Consider the following 18,190-nt stretch of genomic DNA (forward strand, 5'->3'; position numbering starts at 1 on the left):
AACACTGACCAACACTGTACAGATACTTCGATCATTATTCAGTGGTCTTGGTTGACCTGAAACTTTATTATTCAGTATTATTATATGGCTTTGGGTTGTGGCCGACATAACGCGCGCTCTGATTGGCTAAGAGCGAGATCTGAGCGGTCATTATGCATCCGTAATGCCCACGGGCCGATTACGGATTATGCAAATTAGGAAGAGCCTGGTTCTGAAAATTCAGTCGCATTGAAGCGATGAAAGCCGATTTCAATCAGTACGAGAATGTAAGTAGCTAAAAGTTTAGAGATATTTCTTTAATAAAATCTATATAGGTGACTTACCAGCCGGTAACCTTGGCGGGCACTAGTAGAAAACTATCAAAGTTTGCCGAGTCTTAAGTAAAGCTAAAATCGCTAAGTGAAAAACACCATCGGCAGATCTGTCATGCATCCTGAGCAGAACACCACGAAGAAACCTAAAAGTTATTATCTTAGTCACAGCGATTACCGAAGTATTGAACTACGTCAAAGTTCTCATCAAATAGATTCCCTCGCTTTGACACAAGCAAGTGTAAATCAGCTTCCAGGATCATCAGATGTAAACAATCGGGCGGTTTCTGTCGCTAGCAGTGTTTCTGATAACTGCAGACGTTCACAAGGCTTGAAAAGTTCTTCCATAAATCCCAGAATGAAGAAGGCGAAGATATGTTGTCGAAAGCGAATGCGAAGATCGAGTTAAGCTTATTTTGAGCAGTGCATTCTGAAGCATTAGTATTTTCTTTCACCGAAAGACGGTTGGTTTGGACAATTTCGAAGCACTTGCTGTCTTTTCTATATGCGTTGACGTTTCGCCACAAAGTCGGAAAAACTCCCCCATCAACTTATGGTACCACGATACTAAAATACGTTTTTGAGGCTGTCACAGTCACTTTTCCCGTAAAGAAATGAGTGTTTTTAACGGAATACGTAATACAGTGGCGAAGTTCACTGACTGTGTAGTTTTGCCTTGGGTTTGAGACGATGAATGAATCGGTAAACGCGCGCATCGCCGGATGTAAATTGACGACTTCCGCTCGAATGATTTTTTTTTCTTTATTGATGAGCCATATAATAAACAACTTAACAACCTCGACCGTTCGGTCGTTACGGGAAAATCTCAAACCTCGGCCTACCGTATTGACCTCGCTATCGCTCGGTCAATACGGCAAGGCCTCAGTTTCAGATTTTCTGGTAACGACCTCACTCTCGGTTATTAAGTAGTTATTCATCTTCCATCTTTGTGTACTTCCGAGAAGTTAGAAATCCTTTCACAGTCCAAGCAAACGGGCATCCCTGGATGTACCTGCCGTTTATGATGATCTTAATTGTGTAGGTTCCTACTTCATCTGGGAAATAACTGAACAAAAACCTCTCTTTTTCGGCCGTGATGACCATTGAATGAAGATTCCTCGAGCAAGGTGACACAATTCTTACCTGAGCACAATCTTTGTGCATCGATGGGCCGAAGTCAGTAGGATTAATGCTGTTTAGGGTCAGTGAAAACATTTTTCTATAATCGCTTAGAAAAACATTTTCTTTAGAGATAACAAAAAAAAACACACTTTGTTTACATAAGTCTCATCTAGTTGACCAAAGATTCCTCCGTACATACTGAGTTTGTACTCTTCCTCGTGCTTACTGATGTGTGCTAAATTGTTAACTGTTTCATTATCGAGAGGTGTATTAAGTTGAAGAGTATAGAAAAGTGTATCACGTGGTTTTAGTTCCGCTAAGGCTGTAGCTTGATTTAGCTGCTTAGACAATTGACTTTTGGCTGTTAAAACGGCTGCTTCATTTCCTCCAGCAAGTGCTTTCTCGATGAACTCCACACTGCTCTTCAAACAACCAAGAAACAGGAATGGAGAATCCTTCTGGGTCTGATAAATCTCTTCTTGATTTAAAAGTGGTTTTTGTAGTTCACTTTTCAAATGTTCCCCTCGGACCTTCAGAATTTCAATCTGTGCGTTTATGAAACTGTCGATGCACCGTTGAACTTTTCGTGAGTTTTCTTCTAGTTTGCCTTCTTGTACATCGACTGACTCTACAGTCGATTCCAAAGCAGAAATTTTTGCTCTCGACTCTTGCACAAGTTTTAAAGTTTTCTCTTTCTCGGCAACGAATAAATCTTTTATAAATGAGTACCTGTGGCCATGATGATCAACAACGGTGCAATCACGGCATATAGGCTCTTCGCAGGTTTGGCAGAAGAGTTTCAGCGTCTCCCCATCATACTTTGTACAGGTCGCTTCCGTCTTGCGAGGTTCGTTGTCATCGTGTAGAGACAAAAGATTATTTATCAGGAAGTTTGAGGGAAGACTATTGATGTCACCACCCGGAACCTGGCGAGAAAGATCGACATAATTATGTTCTAGCAAGTTGTTTATGCAAAGACAGTGAAAAATTGGTGAGGAATTGTTTCCTCTATAATGTTGCTTGACTGAACTGTAGCATCTCTCGTAACTTTATTTATCGTGGGAGTGTAGCAACTGTTATTTTTTGGGGGCTACGGGAATCTGTCTGGTATTTTCTCTATTGTTCTTTCAATGAATATCAAGCCATCCATGTGAGACCTAGCGAGAACAGCTACCAGACCCTAAATTGTACAACGACATAACCTTTCAGACTCACCTCAGTACTCTTTAGGTGACCTCGTAATCCTCTCGTCCCAGTCCTCTCACAAGTCTGTCGAGGCACTTTCTATAGTACGAGTGCTGGCACGAGAGCACTTTAGGTTCCGTGAATTTTTCTAAGCGAATGGGACACTCAAGGTGTTTTGCCAATTTTTTCTCGATCGGAGATGCCATCTCACTTCTGGAAGTAGAAGATAGAAAAAAACAATTACTAACACATTTATCATTTTAACTGAACACGGGGGTAAAAGCGTTTCCATGTAATAAAAGTTATTGAGATGTGGACGAAGCTATTCCAATTTTAAAACAAAGAAGCAGGGGAATATAACTACAAAAGGGAATTACAGTAAAGAAACGGAAGTTCACTGGGTTCAAGAGTGCACCGGCATACGAAATGTCGGTTTATCTTAGCTTTCCGCGTTCCTGTGTCTTTGCTTCAGGCATCGATATTTAGCCAGGCTCCTCCGACGCCTCGCAATTGCTCTCCTGGAAGAGCGGACTTTTCTCTGGAAACTCTTGCGCTTGCAAACTCGCGTTAATCAATTATGGCATTAATTGAACAGAATTCTGTCCTGTCTGGCAAGCCACTATAATTATATTCAGTTCACCATACTATTGATCTATGCACTCCTCCGCATTCAAAATGGACAACTTCGACATGTAACACTCTTCCGGGAGCAACCCTTAAACACGGAATCCGGAAACCGGAATCCAGAACAGGAAACCAGAATCCGGAATCCCAATATTGTGAATGAAGTTAGATTGAAATAATTCACTTCAGCAATGTCTAATAAATAAATAAAGGGAAAAATTGTTGTTGTTGTTGTTGTTTTTTTGCTTTGCTTTACGTCAACCACAAATTGTAATAGTTAAAAAATTCTTGACTAGTTCTGAACAACCCTTAGCTATACATCTGGCGCAGTTGTTCAAAGGCTGGATAACGCTATCCATTGTGTAAATCACTATCCAGTCACAGTTAGTGACTTTTCAGGCCGATATAGTTACCCATAGCCTGCGAGCAGGCTCTTGTGTCTGTCTCTAGTGTATGATCAGGATCTAGTGTCTAGTGTCTAGTGTCTCTTTGCATTGGTATGTGAGCGAGTGCCCCCAGCCCAAACACGAGTGCCTGCTCGCAGGCACGCAGGCTAAGTTACCCTCTTTTGTTCAACTGGGGCCTGGTGAGAGCGCGGTTCTTGTCTAGATCAAATTGCTCTGAAAAGACTAGTGAGTAGCACAATAGCAACAAGCTAATGCGGTGAGTTTCTGGTAGTCTTTTAGCATCTTTTAACAATCCGTTCGCAAGCGAGAAGCAGACGGAAGTAAGTGTGCAACATTTCTATAAATTGTTTTGATACGATGGCCGGCAAGAATATGTAGTGGTGATTTGTAACAGAATCAGAGTGGAAATATAGTGTTGATCTGAAATTAGTCTCGTATCTGTTGGGAAAAACAAATTTATTCAGACGAGCCAGGTTAGCCTTCGGACATCGAAAGTAGGGGGTTGAGGGTGGGGGAGGATTACCGTCAATTTACAGGAGGCTGCCACTGACGGAGACCCTGTTCTTTATGACATTTTCTACTTTGTTCAGTATCTACTAAACATAAAGGCCAAATTTATACCTCCGGTTCCCGTAGAATGCAGATCACCTATTAAACAAAATGGCAATTACCAGCAAGCTTATTTTAGACGCTCTCAGGGTGCTTGGAAACATATTGCGACGCACGTTGCTTAGAATCTCATAATCATAGCCCTCACTAGAAATAACGGTTACAAGAATTTCAGACGGGGACCAGACGGGCGATTTTTGTTTCAAAAAAGGCTATGTTTGAGGTCTTTTTTACTTGGCCTCTTATTTTTTACAGGCAAAAGCTATGCAAATAATTTTCACGTGTTTGAAGAACTTGTTTTCTTTGATTTGTGGATTCCGGATTCCGGTTTCCGGTTTCCGGGTATCAGGGTTGCCCCATTTCCGGTTGTTTTATTCGAACAAAAACAAACCTCACAGCTCAATTTTAGCAAATGCGAGAACCTCCATCAGACCCCGTATACGTCACTGACGTGTAGCAAACTCAGAATTGTGAACCCCAAGGGTATTTTTTTCCGGCGCAGGCTACGAACAAGCCGACGGCGTATTCCCACGAGAGATATCATCTTTTAAACCTCAAAAAAAAAAAAATAAAATAAAATAATAATAATAATAATAATAAATAAAATGAATAAATAAATAAATAAATAAATAAATAAATAAATGAATAAATAGATAAAATAAATAAAGAGCCTTGATATTTGCATACTGTCAGAGACCAAAACATTTTCGGGAAACTTTTGGAATAGCTTAAGCCTTTTTGAATAAAAAACTGTGCATCGATAACCGAATGTTATAAAAGCAAAGATGACCAAGGAGCAGGGAAAGAACCGTCACTATTCATGAGATGTTAAATGTAGACAACTTATGTTTACAAAGTTCGTGACGTTTGGCAAGTTGTTCGTTAGAACGGTTGACCAATTTTGTTGACGGATGACAATGTATCGTTGTAAACAGATAGCTCGAGCCGTTCGAACGGATAACAAAATTTTTTAAATGTATGTATAGCCCGGCCGTTCCGAACGGATGGCAATGTTTTTCAAACGGATAGCTCGAGCCGTTCGAACGAATATCAATGTTTTTTGAACGGATAGCTCGAGCCGTTCGAACGAATATCCATGTTTTTTGAACGGATAGCTCGAGCCGTTCGAACGAATATCGAAGTTTTTTGAACGGATAGCTCGAACCGTTTGAACGGATGGCAACATTTTCTGAACGGGTAGCTCGAGCCGTTCGAACGGATGGCAATATTTTTTGAACGGATAGCTCGAGCCGTTTAAACGGATGACAACCTTTTATGAACGGATAACATGAGCCGTTCGAACGGTATCTCAGCCCGTTCGAACGGCTAATGAACGGATTCCAAACGGTTATCCGTTTAAGAACGGTTAACCGTTAGGAACGTTTTTGCGTGAGAGGTCACAATTGATCTATGGAGGCGGTTTTTTGTTTAAGTGTATAAGACATGAAAGATAATTTCTGCTTATTTGAAAGGCCTTTCAAAATACAGAAAAATCGCGTTTTTCTTTTTGAAATATCTTTTTCCGTTTTAGAGATATTGACGTTTTTCTATTATGCAAATTAAATCAGCGATGACGTCATAAGGTTTGCAACTAAGAAGTGGTAAAATACTGAATGAACGATATCTCTGGAAATATTGAAGCAGTGTTCTTGAAACTTGGTACCACAAATGAGCATCACAAAAGAAACAAAATGACACCCTTAGTGCTGTTGCCATGACAACAGTTTTGCCACTGGTGCTGTCTTAATAAAAACTGAAATTCTCAGTTTTTGTCTTAAACCAAGAACCATCTAGCTACCCCACCCAATCTAATGATGGGAGTTAAGTCAATATGGGAACTACGTCTGTTCCAAGTAGGACCTTTTGTCTCACTTTAGAGGTTGCAAATGGGGATATTTGTTTTTTTGACAGAAAGAGACTGGAGCCGAAAGAGTTGCTATGGCAACAACACTAAGGGTGTCTTTTTGTTGCTATTAATTTGTGATGCACATTTGTGCTGCCAAGTTTCAAGAGCACTGCTTCAATATTCCTAGAGATATTGTATATTCAGTATTTTACCATTTTTAGTTGCAAACAATATGACGTCATCACTAATCTAATTTGCATAATTGAAAAACGTCAATATCTCTAAAACGAAGAAAGATATTTCAAAAAGAAAAACGCCATTCTTTTGTATTTTGAAAGGCCTTTCCAGTAAGCAGAAATTATTTTTCATGTCATAAACACTTTAAAATGAAAAATACGAAACATTGTTGACATTGTGTGACATCGCCGAAGCAGTCTTTTGGGTATTCGTCTATTATACCCGTTTATCCATGAGGCTGACACCTCTAAACAAACTCAAAGAGACTACGGTAAAAATGCTGAAGGTCTAATTCGTTGACGAAATTTTCGCCTGTTCCCTCTCCATAGAACCAAAATTTTAACCCTCCGTCGTTATAAACCTATATTTCCAACCGTCAACCCCCATATGCATTGATGGACGGTTGGATTGCTCGCTCGGTCGCTCGTTCGATCGCAACTTTGTTACTTCGTTCTTTCCTTTCTTCGTCAGCATGCACATGCTATATGATCACCCGATAATGTTCTAACAAGAATTTTTAAGTGTCAAACCTGCGTGGTTGCAGTACCGATGTTTCTGTCCCACAAAACTGTCACACAAAAGCGAAATCTTGTATGCAAAATTAAGAATAACAAAAGTCCGGGTTTATGCGGAAATAATCAAGAAAATCGTACTATCTTTCACAGATCCTTCTAGTTCCAAGTATTAAAGATATGCACCTAGAGGATCGGATATATTTCGCTGTATATGCTGGCGGTTAAGCCTTAAGGAACCAATGTTCTTACGCAATTCAGGCTTGAACTCTTATTGTTCACTTCACTGTTTCTCAGAAATGCAATCGAAAGGATCGCTGCTGGACATAAGTATTTGGTTTTTATTGCGTGTTCGCGTACCAGCAAAAACCACAATGCCCTTATACAAGTACTGCCAAAGTGACATGCAAAAGCTCTCTCTGTACACTAGCTGCAGGGTATATGGCAAAGATGATTTGTGATTATTATCTCCAGAGCGATTCTGCTCTACCTTGGACCGTTCAAAGACGAACTTTCCTCGGTCTAACGCGTCTCCCCGACACTGTACCGTGATTGATCATAAATTGTTTGATTAAACAGAAACTTACTCTTTAGCTAAGCGAGTAATGATTTCACCTGTTGTTATAATGTACCTCCATAAGGTTCCCTTTTCAATACTATGTAACTTGGCAAACAAACGACAAACAAACGTTTGGTAATTATGGTCTGGTTTCTCAGAAATCACGCAAAAACCAAGAGTTCCGGCCACGTAACTGTAGTCTGTCCAATGTGTTTTTAGCTTCTGGCGCTGTTGATTCTCCAACTTCTTCTTTGTTGTTAAAATACATATTACATGCCCTTTGAAGACATGTAATAGTTAGAGAGAGCCTAAAAAAGTCAGACTGACGATGTAGCAGAAAGTGAAGAAACAAAACATGCCAAGAATGCAACCATGTGTCATCGCAGCCTAATACCCGGGGCTAATACGACCTCTAGGGTGATGGCTGGAAAGATAAAACGTGCAATAACTCACAACAAGTGGATATTCCAAGATTCAGAGAATATTCATTGGATCAATCAATCAATCCATCCATCCATCCATCCATCCATCCGTCCGTCCGTCCGTCCGTCCGTCCGTCAGTCCGTCAGTCAGTCAAACAGTCAGTCTGTCAGTCAGTCAGTCAGTCAGTCAGTCAATCAATCAATCAGTCAGTCAGTAAGTCAGTCCGTGAGTCGGTCGGTCAGTCGGTCGGTCGCTCGGCCGGTCGTTCGGTCGCTCGGTCGCTCGGTCGCTCGGTCAGTCAGTCAATTAATCATTCAACAACTTTAATGTGCCAAAGTTTAGCTAGCCGAGGGGGACACCCCTTTACTAATTGAGGTCATTTAATGATATAACTAGAAGGCTACTACCTATTTTAAAACTAACGGTGGGAGGAGTGGAGGGCGGAAAGGGAAGACCCCATTAGCTCAGTTTGCAGTTGAGAAGCCTCACACACAGATATCTTGTTTTCAAAGAGAGAAGATAATGAGTTGTATGGAAATGAATTATGTCATGAAAAAGAATAAGAATTAAAACAAGCTAGAGCTGGAAATGACACAAATATGAGTTCTTTTAAGGGGATCCTCTTCTTTTAAACCTTTTACTGTCGGAATGTGCATGTGCATCGTGCTAGAAAGCGTCCAGTCGACTTTCAATTTTTTCTGATATGTGTATTTGATTTCTTTGCGCGAAGTGGCGCGAACTTAATTATCAGCTGCGTCCAAGAAGATAAATAATAATGAAAAATTGCCTAAATGAAAACGTCCCACAAAATAAAGAAATCTAAAGTAAAATAAAAATGAAAAAGCCCCCCATGAGCATGGTATAATTTCCCATATACCATGATAGCGCGAGATTTTGAATTGATTGTCAGGCCGCTATGACCAGTTTTGAGCGTTTTTGATTTCAGGGGGGCTTTTGCATAGCTGTGTGTGGGTTTTCCTTTGAGAGAGTGAGGTGGGCTGGTGTGAACTTGCTTGTAAGTAGGAGAGTTCAATGCGGACTTCAGACCGTGGGTATTTATAAACAAACCAGGGAATAAATTTCAGTGGCATCCGCTGGTTGCAAGTAATGAAAGCAACAAAGCCAGCGCAAATTCCGATTGGATAGGCTGTCAGTTGATTGAAAACGTTAATGCGCAGTGGCCAACGCAGCAAATTTACAAATCAACAAGAATCTTCATGAGTATAGGCGTTTCATTTACAACGTTTTCTGGTGTAAAATGAGTGGGATTGTACGTTCCCATAAATGCTGAAAAAAAAAAAAAAACAAACAAAAAAAAAAAACACACCAGGTGGTAAAGTTACCTTATTACATGAAATTTTCGCGACACGTTAATTTTGCGATTTTGAGGTTCGCATATTTTGCGACAACTTAATTTCGCGATTTTGCGAAAATTTTTCATTTCGACTCACTTTAATTTCGCGTTTTTGAGTGAGACGCACTTTGTTTCTTTGTCAATGTTATTTAACATGTCCTTGAATTTGATCAAACAACTTAATCAGCAATGTCCAAATAAACAGAAACGCGACTGATTATGTAAACAGTAACAAGAAAGATGTTCTCGCAGTGTCTACAAGGCACGGTTTGTAGCTCATGCTTGAATTCAAGTCACGTTTTTAGTGGTCAATTGACCTCATTATCCATGTAGATTAAATATTCCTTTCTGCAGACTCCAAAGAGAAAATGTTGCCGTTTAGTTTCACGACTGATGAACAGCACTACAAGGAGCCAGTAACTGGACAGTTTGAGGATTGTACTAAAGAAGTGCTACCTGGAGTGGAGACGGAAAGCAGTAGTGATGAAGAGGACCAGAACATTACCACAGAATAGCTCAAAATGATTGTTATAAACGTGTGTAATGGTAATAAAGGCGCTTTTTAAATTATTGACGTAATGTGAGTCACTTAATTTTCGCGTCACGTTAATTTCGCGACATTTAATTTTCGCGTCACTTAAATTTCGCGATTTTTTTTAAATCGCGCAATTCGCGAACTTAACGCGTCGCGAAAATTTCATGTAATAAGGTTAATGTTTTGAGAAATGGAAAATACTTTCTTTGATTCAACAGAGCATAGTAACAGAGGGGAATGGTTATGAAACCCGACAAAGTTCTTTGTTGTATGTGTTTGTTCGCTCTTTTTGCCTTAGAGGCCGTGCACAAAACACAATAGTTATCCTTATCAAACACAATAGTTATCCTCATCAAACATAAGAGGTGGTATATTTATATCTGTTTACAATTTTACAGCTCAATAGCGTGCTTCGTTTGGAAACCATGGCATTTTGAATTTCAGGGTTATGGAGGTGCGTGACACAAAGCTACGATCGAGTTTGTTGAAAAATATATACTTATTTCGTGATTTGGAGCCTTTTTAGATATTAGAGCATTAGGAAAAGTGTTTACTGGGCGTGAATTGGTTGTTTGTTCAGTACTGACAATTAGTCGCCTAAATAGCCAAAGTAAGTTCCAGATCTTAAGACTATTTTCCGGCCGCCATATTGGTGTACCACGGAAGTACATCAACATGGCGTTTTCATACTGGGCTCTGTAAATTTCTACGAAACATTTCGACGAATATCTGAAGTTTGGGGAAACACACAAGCCTAAAACTTTGAGAAGTGTCTTATTTACTTATCTTCTATAACATCACAATTTCTTAGCTTTTTCCACTGGATGGCTTTCGATTTATTTTTTTATTGCGTGACAGTAAACGATCTAAAGAAACGTTTTGGTTACGTAATTCATGTATAGTGGATGGGCGCAAAACAAAAGATTGTGCACGGTCGTGGACCCTGCAACACATATCTTGACATCTTTGTTTACACCTTTGATGTTTGCTGGGCTTCATAACCAGTCCCCTCTGTTAACTATGGACAGAGTTAGCAAAAGATAATGAGAAATGCAGGCCGTCTAAACATAGTTTCCCAGTAACACAATTTTTATTGACACTCTTGATTGAAATAATAATGTTAAAATAAAGTTTGTAGAATAACAACATGAAACCTCAGGAAATCTAAGCTAATGTATACGATTTAAGTCTTATATGAAAGGTAACCATTGGTTCAAGCCGGAGCTAAAGCCCGGACGGGGGGGGGGGGGAGGGGAAGGCACAGCCATATATGGGCTATATAGGTATGTGCCGCTGTGAAGGGTATGGCTTTCAAGCAGTTTACTCTAGGATAGGGTATATAAATCAGAGCGTTTGGGTCTAGAATAGGCTATAATTTTTCACAAATCTGACTAGTTGGTTGAAGATGTTATCTAGACTAAGGAAACCAGGAATTGCCACCCAAAAATATAAAAAAATCAAATCGGCAAGTATAAATTTACGCAAATCAGCCTCAACAGTGTCGATAGATGGGGGGATTTGGGGAGTTTACTCTAGTATAGGGTATCAAAATTCAGCTGAACTAGCTCTGGTATAGGCTAAGGGTTCCAGGGTCTCAGCGGCACATCCCCACCCAGAAATTACCAAAGTACCCCCACGAGCTAAAGACCAAACTTTCGCTTACTCTATTATTCTCGCCATTTTCTAAAATGAATGACAAACATTAATATTACACAGCGTTCATATTCTTGCTCATCTTATGTGACGACCTATAAGTGACAATTGCAATTACTTATCAAAAGAATATCCTTTGAAAAAGGGGTACTTTTTCATCATGTCGTAAACAGTGTTCTTTTGGTCAGCGGTCCATTCTATAAAATTACGTGTTATGGAGGGTACCGGGTCCACAGTGGCTGCGCAGTCCTGGAGATATTGCTCTGTGCACGTGATTTCCAGGAACTGACAGATTCTTCTCAGGGTTTCCATAGGGTTCTTGACTATCTCCATGCTTGGTACATCAAGGAAGCTGCCCGGAAAAGCTTCCCTGGCCTTGTTACATCCCTTGGCCAAATTAAAGTAAAAAGTTGTTTTTCTTTCAAGTTCTTCAGGAGCGTTTACCTGCTGACGCAAATCATTAAGAAGTGTACTTCTGTAATGCCGAAGTCATTTCAATATGTTAATTACCACTTTGCCAGTTTTGGGATACATACTGTCCGTTTTTCTGGCTGAAAACCTTCTTTTCGGCTGAATGAATAACTTCTTGCAGAAATGTTATAAACATCGAAAATGCTGCATGCTTCAGTTGCTGTTGTTTGTTTGCTAGTTTTGCCCTTTAGAGAAAGGAAGCACGGTTTACTTAAAAACATATAATTGTGTAGTGTTATCAAAATTGCAAAACACAACATAACTTTGCCCCCCCCCCCCCCCAAATGAGTTTACCAGCAGGAAAACAAAAAAAAAACGGAAATTGCTTGCTTATAGAAGTCATTTGAAAATCAAACGCTCTTCGAAGATTTTCATTCCGCAGTTTATGTATAACTCTCCAATATTTTATTTTACATCTTTTACAAATGCCTTGTCGTTTTATTTGCCTTAATGCTTTGTTGTGATTTTAGTAAGTTTTCTTAAATTGTTTATTGCTAAGAAGTCATTCCCACTTGGGAAAACCCAATTTAAACTACTAACTCGTAAGAAATGTAAAGTCTTTTTTGTAATTTTTTTTTTGTTTAATAATTGTAATCATACAGGCATAACTGTGCCTTATTGTTGGCTGCAGACATACATGACGTATATTACTAATTTTTATCATACCTTTACTCTATGTTCTCCATGCCGTGCCTTGATGTTTTTGTGCTCCAGGACCATGGTCGCAATGTTGTCAAATGGATTTCTCACAACATGAACAAACTTCACCTTAGCGCCCGCAGTTTTCTCTAAAATGTGAACAGCGTCTACCGAATTCTTTCTGTTCATCGCAATCGCTGAATACGCTCCTGACTTGTCTCCAATCACCTATTGACAGAATTAATGAAAAGATTTAAGGCTACATTTCCTACAATAAGCCAAACATTTACGAAGAATAACCGTAAGATCATAGTTAATAGAAGGAATGGTTGAGAAGCCCGGTAAACATCAGAGAAGCAAACAAACAGACTAAGATTTATGCTGGAAGGTCGTTGACCCTGCACATCTTTTGTTTGATGCTAAAAGAATATGAATTAAATAATCGCTATGTTTCTATTGCTTAGTTGTATGAGTACACATAACCTAGCCTGTGAACAGGCCCTGGCTGGAAGGGTCTGACCGCGGCTGGAAGAGCCAAGAAGAAACTGGCTGAGAGTAAAGTGGCCGAGGGGGTAGGGGTGTCTCCCCTCACCTTTACCCTCCTCTCTCTTCTATTCTCTTTCTTCCCGCTTTCTCTTCGCCCTATCCTCGACTACAGAGCCTGTTCACAGGCTACACATAACCATCTTCCGTATTTTGCCAGGTTTTGTGCAGGGTCAACCCCCAAATAGGCAAAAATGACATACAACAAAGAACTTTGCCAGGTTTCATAACCATTTCCCTCTATCAACTATGGTAAGATCTAAAAAAAAATTATTTGGTCCCTTGATCGAAATCGATGAACAGCCTTCAAAAATAATCAAGTTTATTATATCTCTCAGTTAGTACGCACGCTGCGATTGGTCATTTTAGGGGCAGTATTCTACTATGCGTCGCGCCAAAATTTAAAGTTGTTTTTGTTGCCAAAATGTTTCGTGTTTTATCGCCAAGTGTTCTTAATGTTTTTTAGCAAGAAAAGTTTAAAACCTGCTAACGACTAAAGCGGCCTTCACACGGAAAACTAAAGTTGTAAACTCGTGTTGGCAAACTTCAAAAAGTTGGCAGACTCGTGCGTTAAACTCAAACTCGCGTCAAATCTCAACACACGGTAATTTGCATCATGGCCGACGTAGTGCAGTGGCACTCACGTAGAGTTGCCGCTTGTGTCTTGGTCATATTGTATGTTAATCGCCGAAGAAGAAACAGAAAGCGCCGGAAAAATAGAAAGGTTTGGACGAAACCGTATATCAGTAGAAATCCCACCCTTGGAGCGTGCAACACGCTCGTCCAAGAGCTTCGCACAGAAGATGCTGCGGCATTCAAAAATTTTTTGCGAATGGATCAAACTTGCTTCGACGAGCTTTTAGAAATGGTTAAGCCACAATCACAGAAACAGGACACCAACATGCAAAGAGCATCCCAGCAGGCGAGAAGTTAGCACTAACCTTGAGATACCTTGCGACTGGTGAGTTCATTTGCTCCGCTTTGTTTACATCCATTTTGTTATGGCTAAACGAGCAAGTTTAGGCGATCGTATTTTGCCCAAAACGTCCTGTTGCTCGCAATACAACGAGCTGTTTCATATATTAGCAGCTTACGATAAATATTATACATCTTTGATCTGTCTGAAAAGAACAAATTACAAATTACAAATTAAATTTACATATTCGCTTTTCAAAAGCAAGCTGCTTCACAATATTGTCATAAACAAACGGTGCGGACCGCTGAGGAGACAGCTTCTAATGGCACTGTATATATTGTGGCCCATGGGTGGTCACGTCACAGTTTTACTGGTTAATTAAATGTAAAGTTGTAACCCCATCAGAGGAAAGCAGAGTCGTCAAAAGATTTTTGTCCATGTATAGTTGTGATTTTTTTTTCGATAGTTGATATTTTCAAAGCGATTTTGACGTGAAAACCGCCATTTGATTGAAATCGAACTACTGAAGCTCCGAAACAAGGGTAGACCCGTTTCAATCTGCCTGCAAAATTCAGGAATGATCTTACTTATCAGACCATACCACTGCAAAAGTAATTTCCTTGATTGGGTTTCCTACAAGAGTTCATTTGCTACAGTCAACTTGTCATCCCACGAGGAAATGAAAAATTACATTTCTTTCTAGGAGAGTCATATACGAGCCTCCATTATGCCCTCAGGATAGGCACCTCAAAAATTTCAGAATTTGTGCCTGTTGTGTGTCAAGCCATCTATGAGAATCTTCGGAACAACAATTATTTACAGGTATATTAATAAAGGTTTTGAGTAATGAAGGTAAATGTTGTTTGTCACAACAGAAGCCAAACAGATAGAAAGTGAACTGGTATGTACGGTTCTTACATTGTAATGGATTATGTATGTGGTTCCTTCTGCATCCAATAGCAATGCAGTTGTCAACCTACATTTATCAATAGGAACTGGGTTTTTGACTAGCCGTTTTGTCTCTTTCACTTGCCATTAACAATTTCTCTCCCCCCCCCCTCCCCTCCGTTTTAAAATTTGTTAATAACGAAAATTTGGACTTTCATAACAAAACAAATCAATTAACAATTTTTTTTAATACAAATACTTTTTACAGTAAATACAAGTTTGGAAGATAAAATGATTAGATATTTACATAAGAATTATTACACCATTTTAAATTTCCAATAAATTTACTTGAAATGTACAGTATTGACACAGAATGAAGCTTTATCAAAAGGCAATAAATAAATATATTTTAAATGATGCCCAATATCATATATATTTATAATTTGTAGGAGCAATATATATATATTTTAAAATGAAGCTCAGTACCATATAATAAACATGTCAAAATTTGCCGTGCAATAAATGCACAGTAAATATTTAAAATATTGCACAATATTTAATATTTATTAATTTGGAGGGGCAATAAATAAATAATGATTTCAAATCATGCCCAATGTCAGGTACACTACAACAAACAAAACTTTAAAGTTTATAACTTTTAAGTCTCAATTTAGTAGGTGAGCCCTTTATCAGGTCTTCCTATATTGGTATAGTTAATGTTGTCAGCTGAACTCGATGAGGCTAATGTCTGTAGAAACACACAGATACTTGCATTTGCAAACTGTCCTGGCCACAACAATGTCATACGATTGGCAACCAACTGATCTTCCTTGAACTCTGCTTCAACAAGTAGCTGCTTTTAGTTTTGAGCATTTCTTTTGCACGACCATCTGGAATTTTTAATTTGTGATTGTGTGATTCCTCAACTTGCCCAAAGAGATCATTGTCGTCTGTAGTGTTGTTTGGCAACGGAACTGGCGGTGGATTTTTCATGACGTTTAAAACACACGTTAGGATATCCTCTTCTTCACGTGCAGATTTCCTCTTGTTTGGAACTAGAGAAGAGAGAGATTGAGTTTCTTTCTTGCTGCTTTCTTGAAGCAGATCAGTAGGCTCTTCATTATCAACATCATTCTAAAGAAAAGAGATATTTAAAAAAAAATTACCACCTAAGTTTGGACTGAAAACAGTTCTTTGTAAATTATGGAAACCCACTTCGAGTAAATATAGCTAAAAGTCATTCCTGTAATAAGTGTACACGTGACTCTCACCATGTCCCTGGACAGATAGCAATGTCCTCCTCCCCCTGGGATCCCTGGTGATGTGAGGTCATTGATTAGGTTACCTGACACCCCCATGTGTGAAGGAGCCCCCGCATCGACTCAAATTTCTAGGGTGCCGCAGGTCTACTGAATACCTTAAATTGGCAAATCAATGTGTATAAAGAATGATACATAATGGTAATTGAACTAAGGGGAGTGCAATTTGGTCTGAAATCACAAGTATGATTTCAGACTAAAATTGCACGACCCGAAGTTCAATTACCACTTTATTAGATCCATTTTGAGATCTCACACAATTTTATCGCCTTAAATTTTAGATTTTTGGTGTATTGTTCCAGTAGCCGGTTTGTTAAAAAAAGCGGGACCGGAAATGCCTTTACGCCTCATTTAGTATGCAAAACGATGTCATGTGACGAGAACTCATTCGAGCATGACAAATAAACAAGCAGTTCTGAAGTCAGAACGAAAATATAGTCTACTTCAGGTATAAAAATTTAAATCTCGTCGCCTGAATCAATTGTGGAAGGCCTTCCTTTCTTCTGTGGTTGAGGCTGAGACTTTTCATTGTCTCTGGAGAAGGAATTTAAAGGTGCATATCCTGTGTAATTCTGCGATCGATTTCTTTTGAGTTGTGAAACTCCCTCGAGTGCACGATGCCTAGTGGATAGTACGTTTTTTTCTTGTAAATACCGTTCAATGGCATGATTTTAAGGGAGTCCAGCTCGTTGTCATCTCCGTTTCTTTTTGTGACCTCGGCGTAGGACTCAATACTCAGGACCTCGTCAAGTTCTTGCGTCGCCATTTGTTTTAAGATATTTCCAAGATGGCGGGACGACATCTGCTCAAGATCCGTATGATACCGAGTCCAGTAAAACATAAACAAACGAAAACCACACAACAACAAATTCAGAGCCATCTTAAGAAGGTAGATGTTTCCAGGTTTCTGGTAGTTTCAAACGAAGCAACAAAAGAGCTCAACTCTGTCGCTGTGAATAAACATAGTCAAAATACGGCACACGACACAAAATAGTGAATGAACGAACGTCTTACGAAGCCGGTGCCAGTCCCGCCATCTTGGAGATATCTTAAAACAAATGGCGCCGCAAGAACTTGACAAAGTCCAAAGTATTGAGTCCTACGCCGGGGTCATAAAAAAAACGGAGACGATAACAAGCTGGACTCCCTTAAAATCATGCCATTGAAGAGTATTTAAAAGAAAAAAAAACGTACTATCCACTGAGCATCGTGCACTTGAGGGAATTTCACAACTCAAAAGAACTCGATCGCAGAATTTCACAGGATATGCACCTTTAAATTCCTTCTCCAAAGACAATGAAAAGTCTAAGCCTCAACCACAGAAGAAAGGAAGGCCTTCCATAATTGATTCAGGCAACGAGAATTGAACTTTTATACCTGAAGTAGACTATTTTCGTTCTGACTTCAGAACTGCTTGTTTCTTTGTCATGCTCGAAGGAGTTTTCGTCACATGAGATCGTTTTGCATACTAAATGAGGCGTAAAGGCGTTTCCGGTCCCGCTTTTTTTAACAAACCAGCTACTGGAACAATACACCAAAAATCTAAAATTTAAGGCGATAAAATTGTTCGATTTTAAAATGGATCTAATAAAGTGGCAATTGAACTTCGGGTCGTGCAATTTTGGTCTGAAATCATACTTGTGATTTCAGACCAAACTGCACTCCACTCAGTTCAATTACCATTATTTATCAATTGCAATTATTCAATTACATTGTAGGTGCCCTCATCTGAGGAAGGATGGAAAGAAGTTGCAAATGGCTTCATGTCTAAGTGGAATTTCCCCAACTGTTTGGGAGCTTTAGATGGCAAGTATATTGCCATTAAAGCACCAAAACACAACGGGAGCATGTTCTTCAAATATAAAGGATTTTTCAGCATTGTGCTTCTGGCATTGGTGGATGCTGACTACAAGTTCACCTTTGCAGATGTTGGGTCTAATGGCGGAATCAGTGATGGAGGAGTATTACAGGAGTCCTGCTTTCAAGCAGCTTTGAACAACAATAGCCTTGGCATTCCACCTGCTAACTGTCTCCCAG

General features: G+C 39.4%; 1 protein-coding gene, 1 long non-coding RNA gene and 1 pseudogene across 5 annotated transcripts in view; all 3 read right to left on the reverse strand.

The window, feature by feature from the left end:
• Positions 1-1,059: 1,059 nt before the first annotated feature.
• On the reverse strand, positions 1,060-2,877 carry LOC110055532 (E3 ubiquitin-protein ligase TRIM45-like; annotated as a pseudogene). The gene is made up of 3 exons (XR_016206863.1): positions 2,863-2,877; positions 2,649-2,717; positions 1,060-2,359 (listed from the first exon to the last, which is right to left on the reverse strand). The product of XR_016206863.1 is annotated as an E3 ubiquitin-protein ligase TRIM45-like (transcript).
• Positions 2,878-3,634: 757 nt separating this feature from the next.
• LOC149113266 (uncharacterized) lies at positions 3,635-8,040 on the reverse strand. The gene is made up of 2 exons (XR_016206746.1): positions 7,486-8,040; positions 3,635-4,811 (listed from the first exon to the last, which is right to left on the reverse strand). It is a non-coding gene; the product is annotated as an uncharacterized LOC149113266 (long non-coding RNA).
• A 2,755-nt stretch (positions 8,041-10,795) lies between these two features.
• Positions 10,796-18,190, reverse strand: part of LOC110055518 (uncharacterized) — a 50,876-nt gene continuing 43,481 nt past the window's right edge. For 2 of the 3 annotated variants that reach the window (XM_089288178.1, XM_020761905.2), the window contains exons 5-6: positions 12,515-12,715; positions 10,796-11,824 (exon numbers count right to left, since the gene is read on the reverse strand). In XM_089288178.1, the coding sequence (XP_089144304.1) occupies positions 11,492-11,824; positions 12,515-12,715 (534 nt within the window). In that variant the 3' untranslated portion in view covers positions 10,796-11,491. The remainder of the gene's footprint in view (positions 11,825-12,514; positions 12,716-18,190) is intronic. The other variant, XM_020761906.2, reaches the window with a different exon arrangement.

This window comes from Orbicella faveolata, unplaced genomic scaffold, assembly GCF_042242905.1.
Source record: "Orbicella faveolata isolate gen_17 unplaced genomic scaffold, um_ofav_v1 contig_15, whole genome shotgun sequence".
NCBI lineage: Eukaryota > Metazoa > Cnidaria > Anthozoa > Scleractinia > Merulinidae > Orbicella > Orbicella faveolata.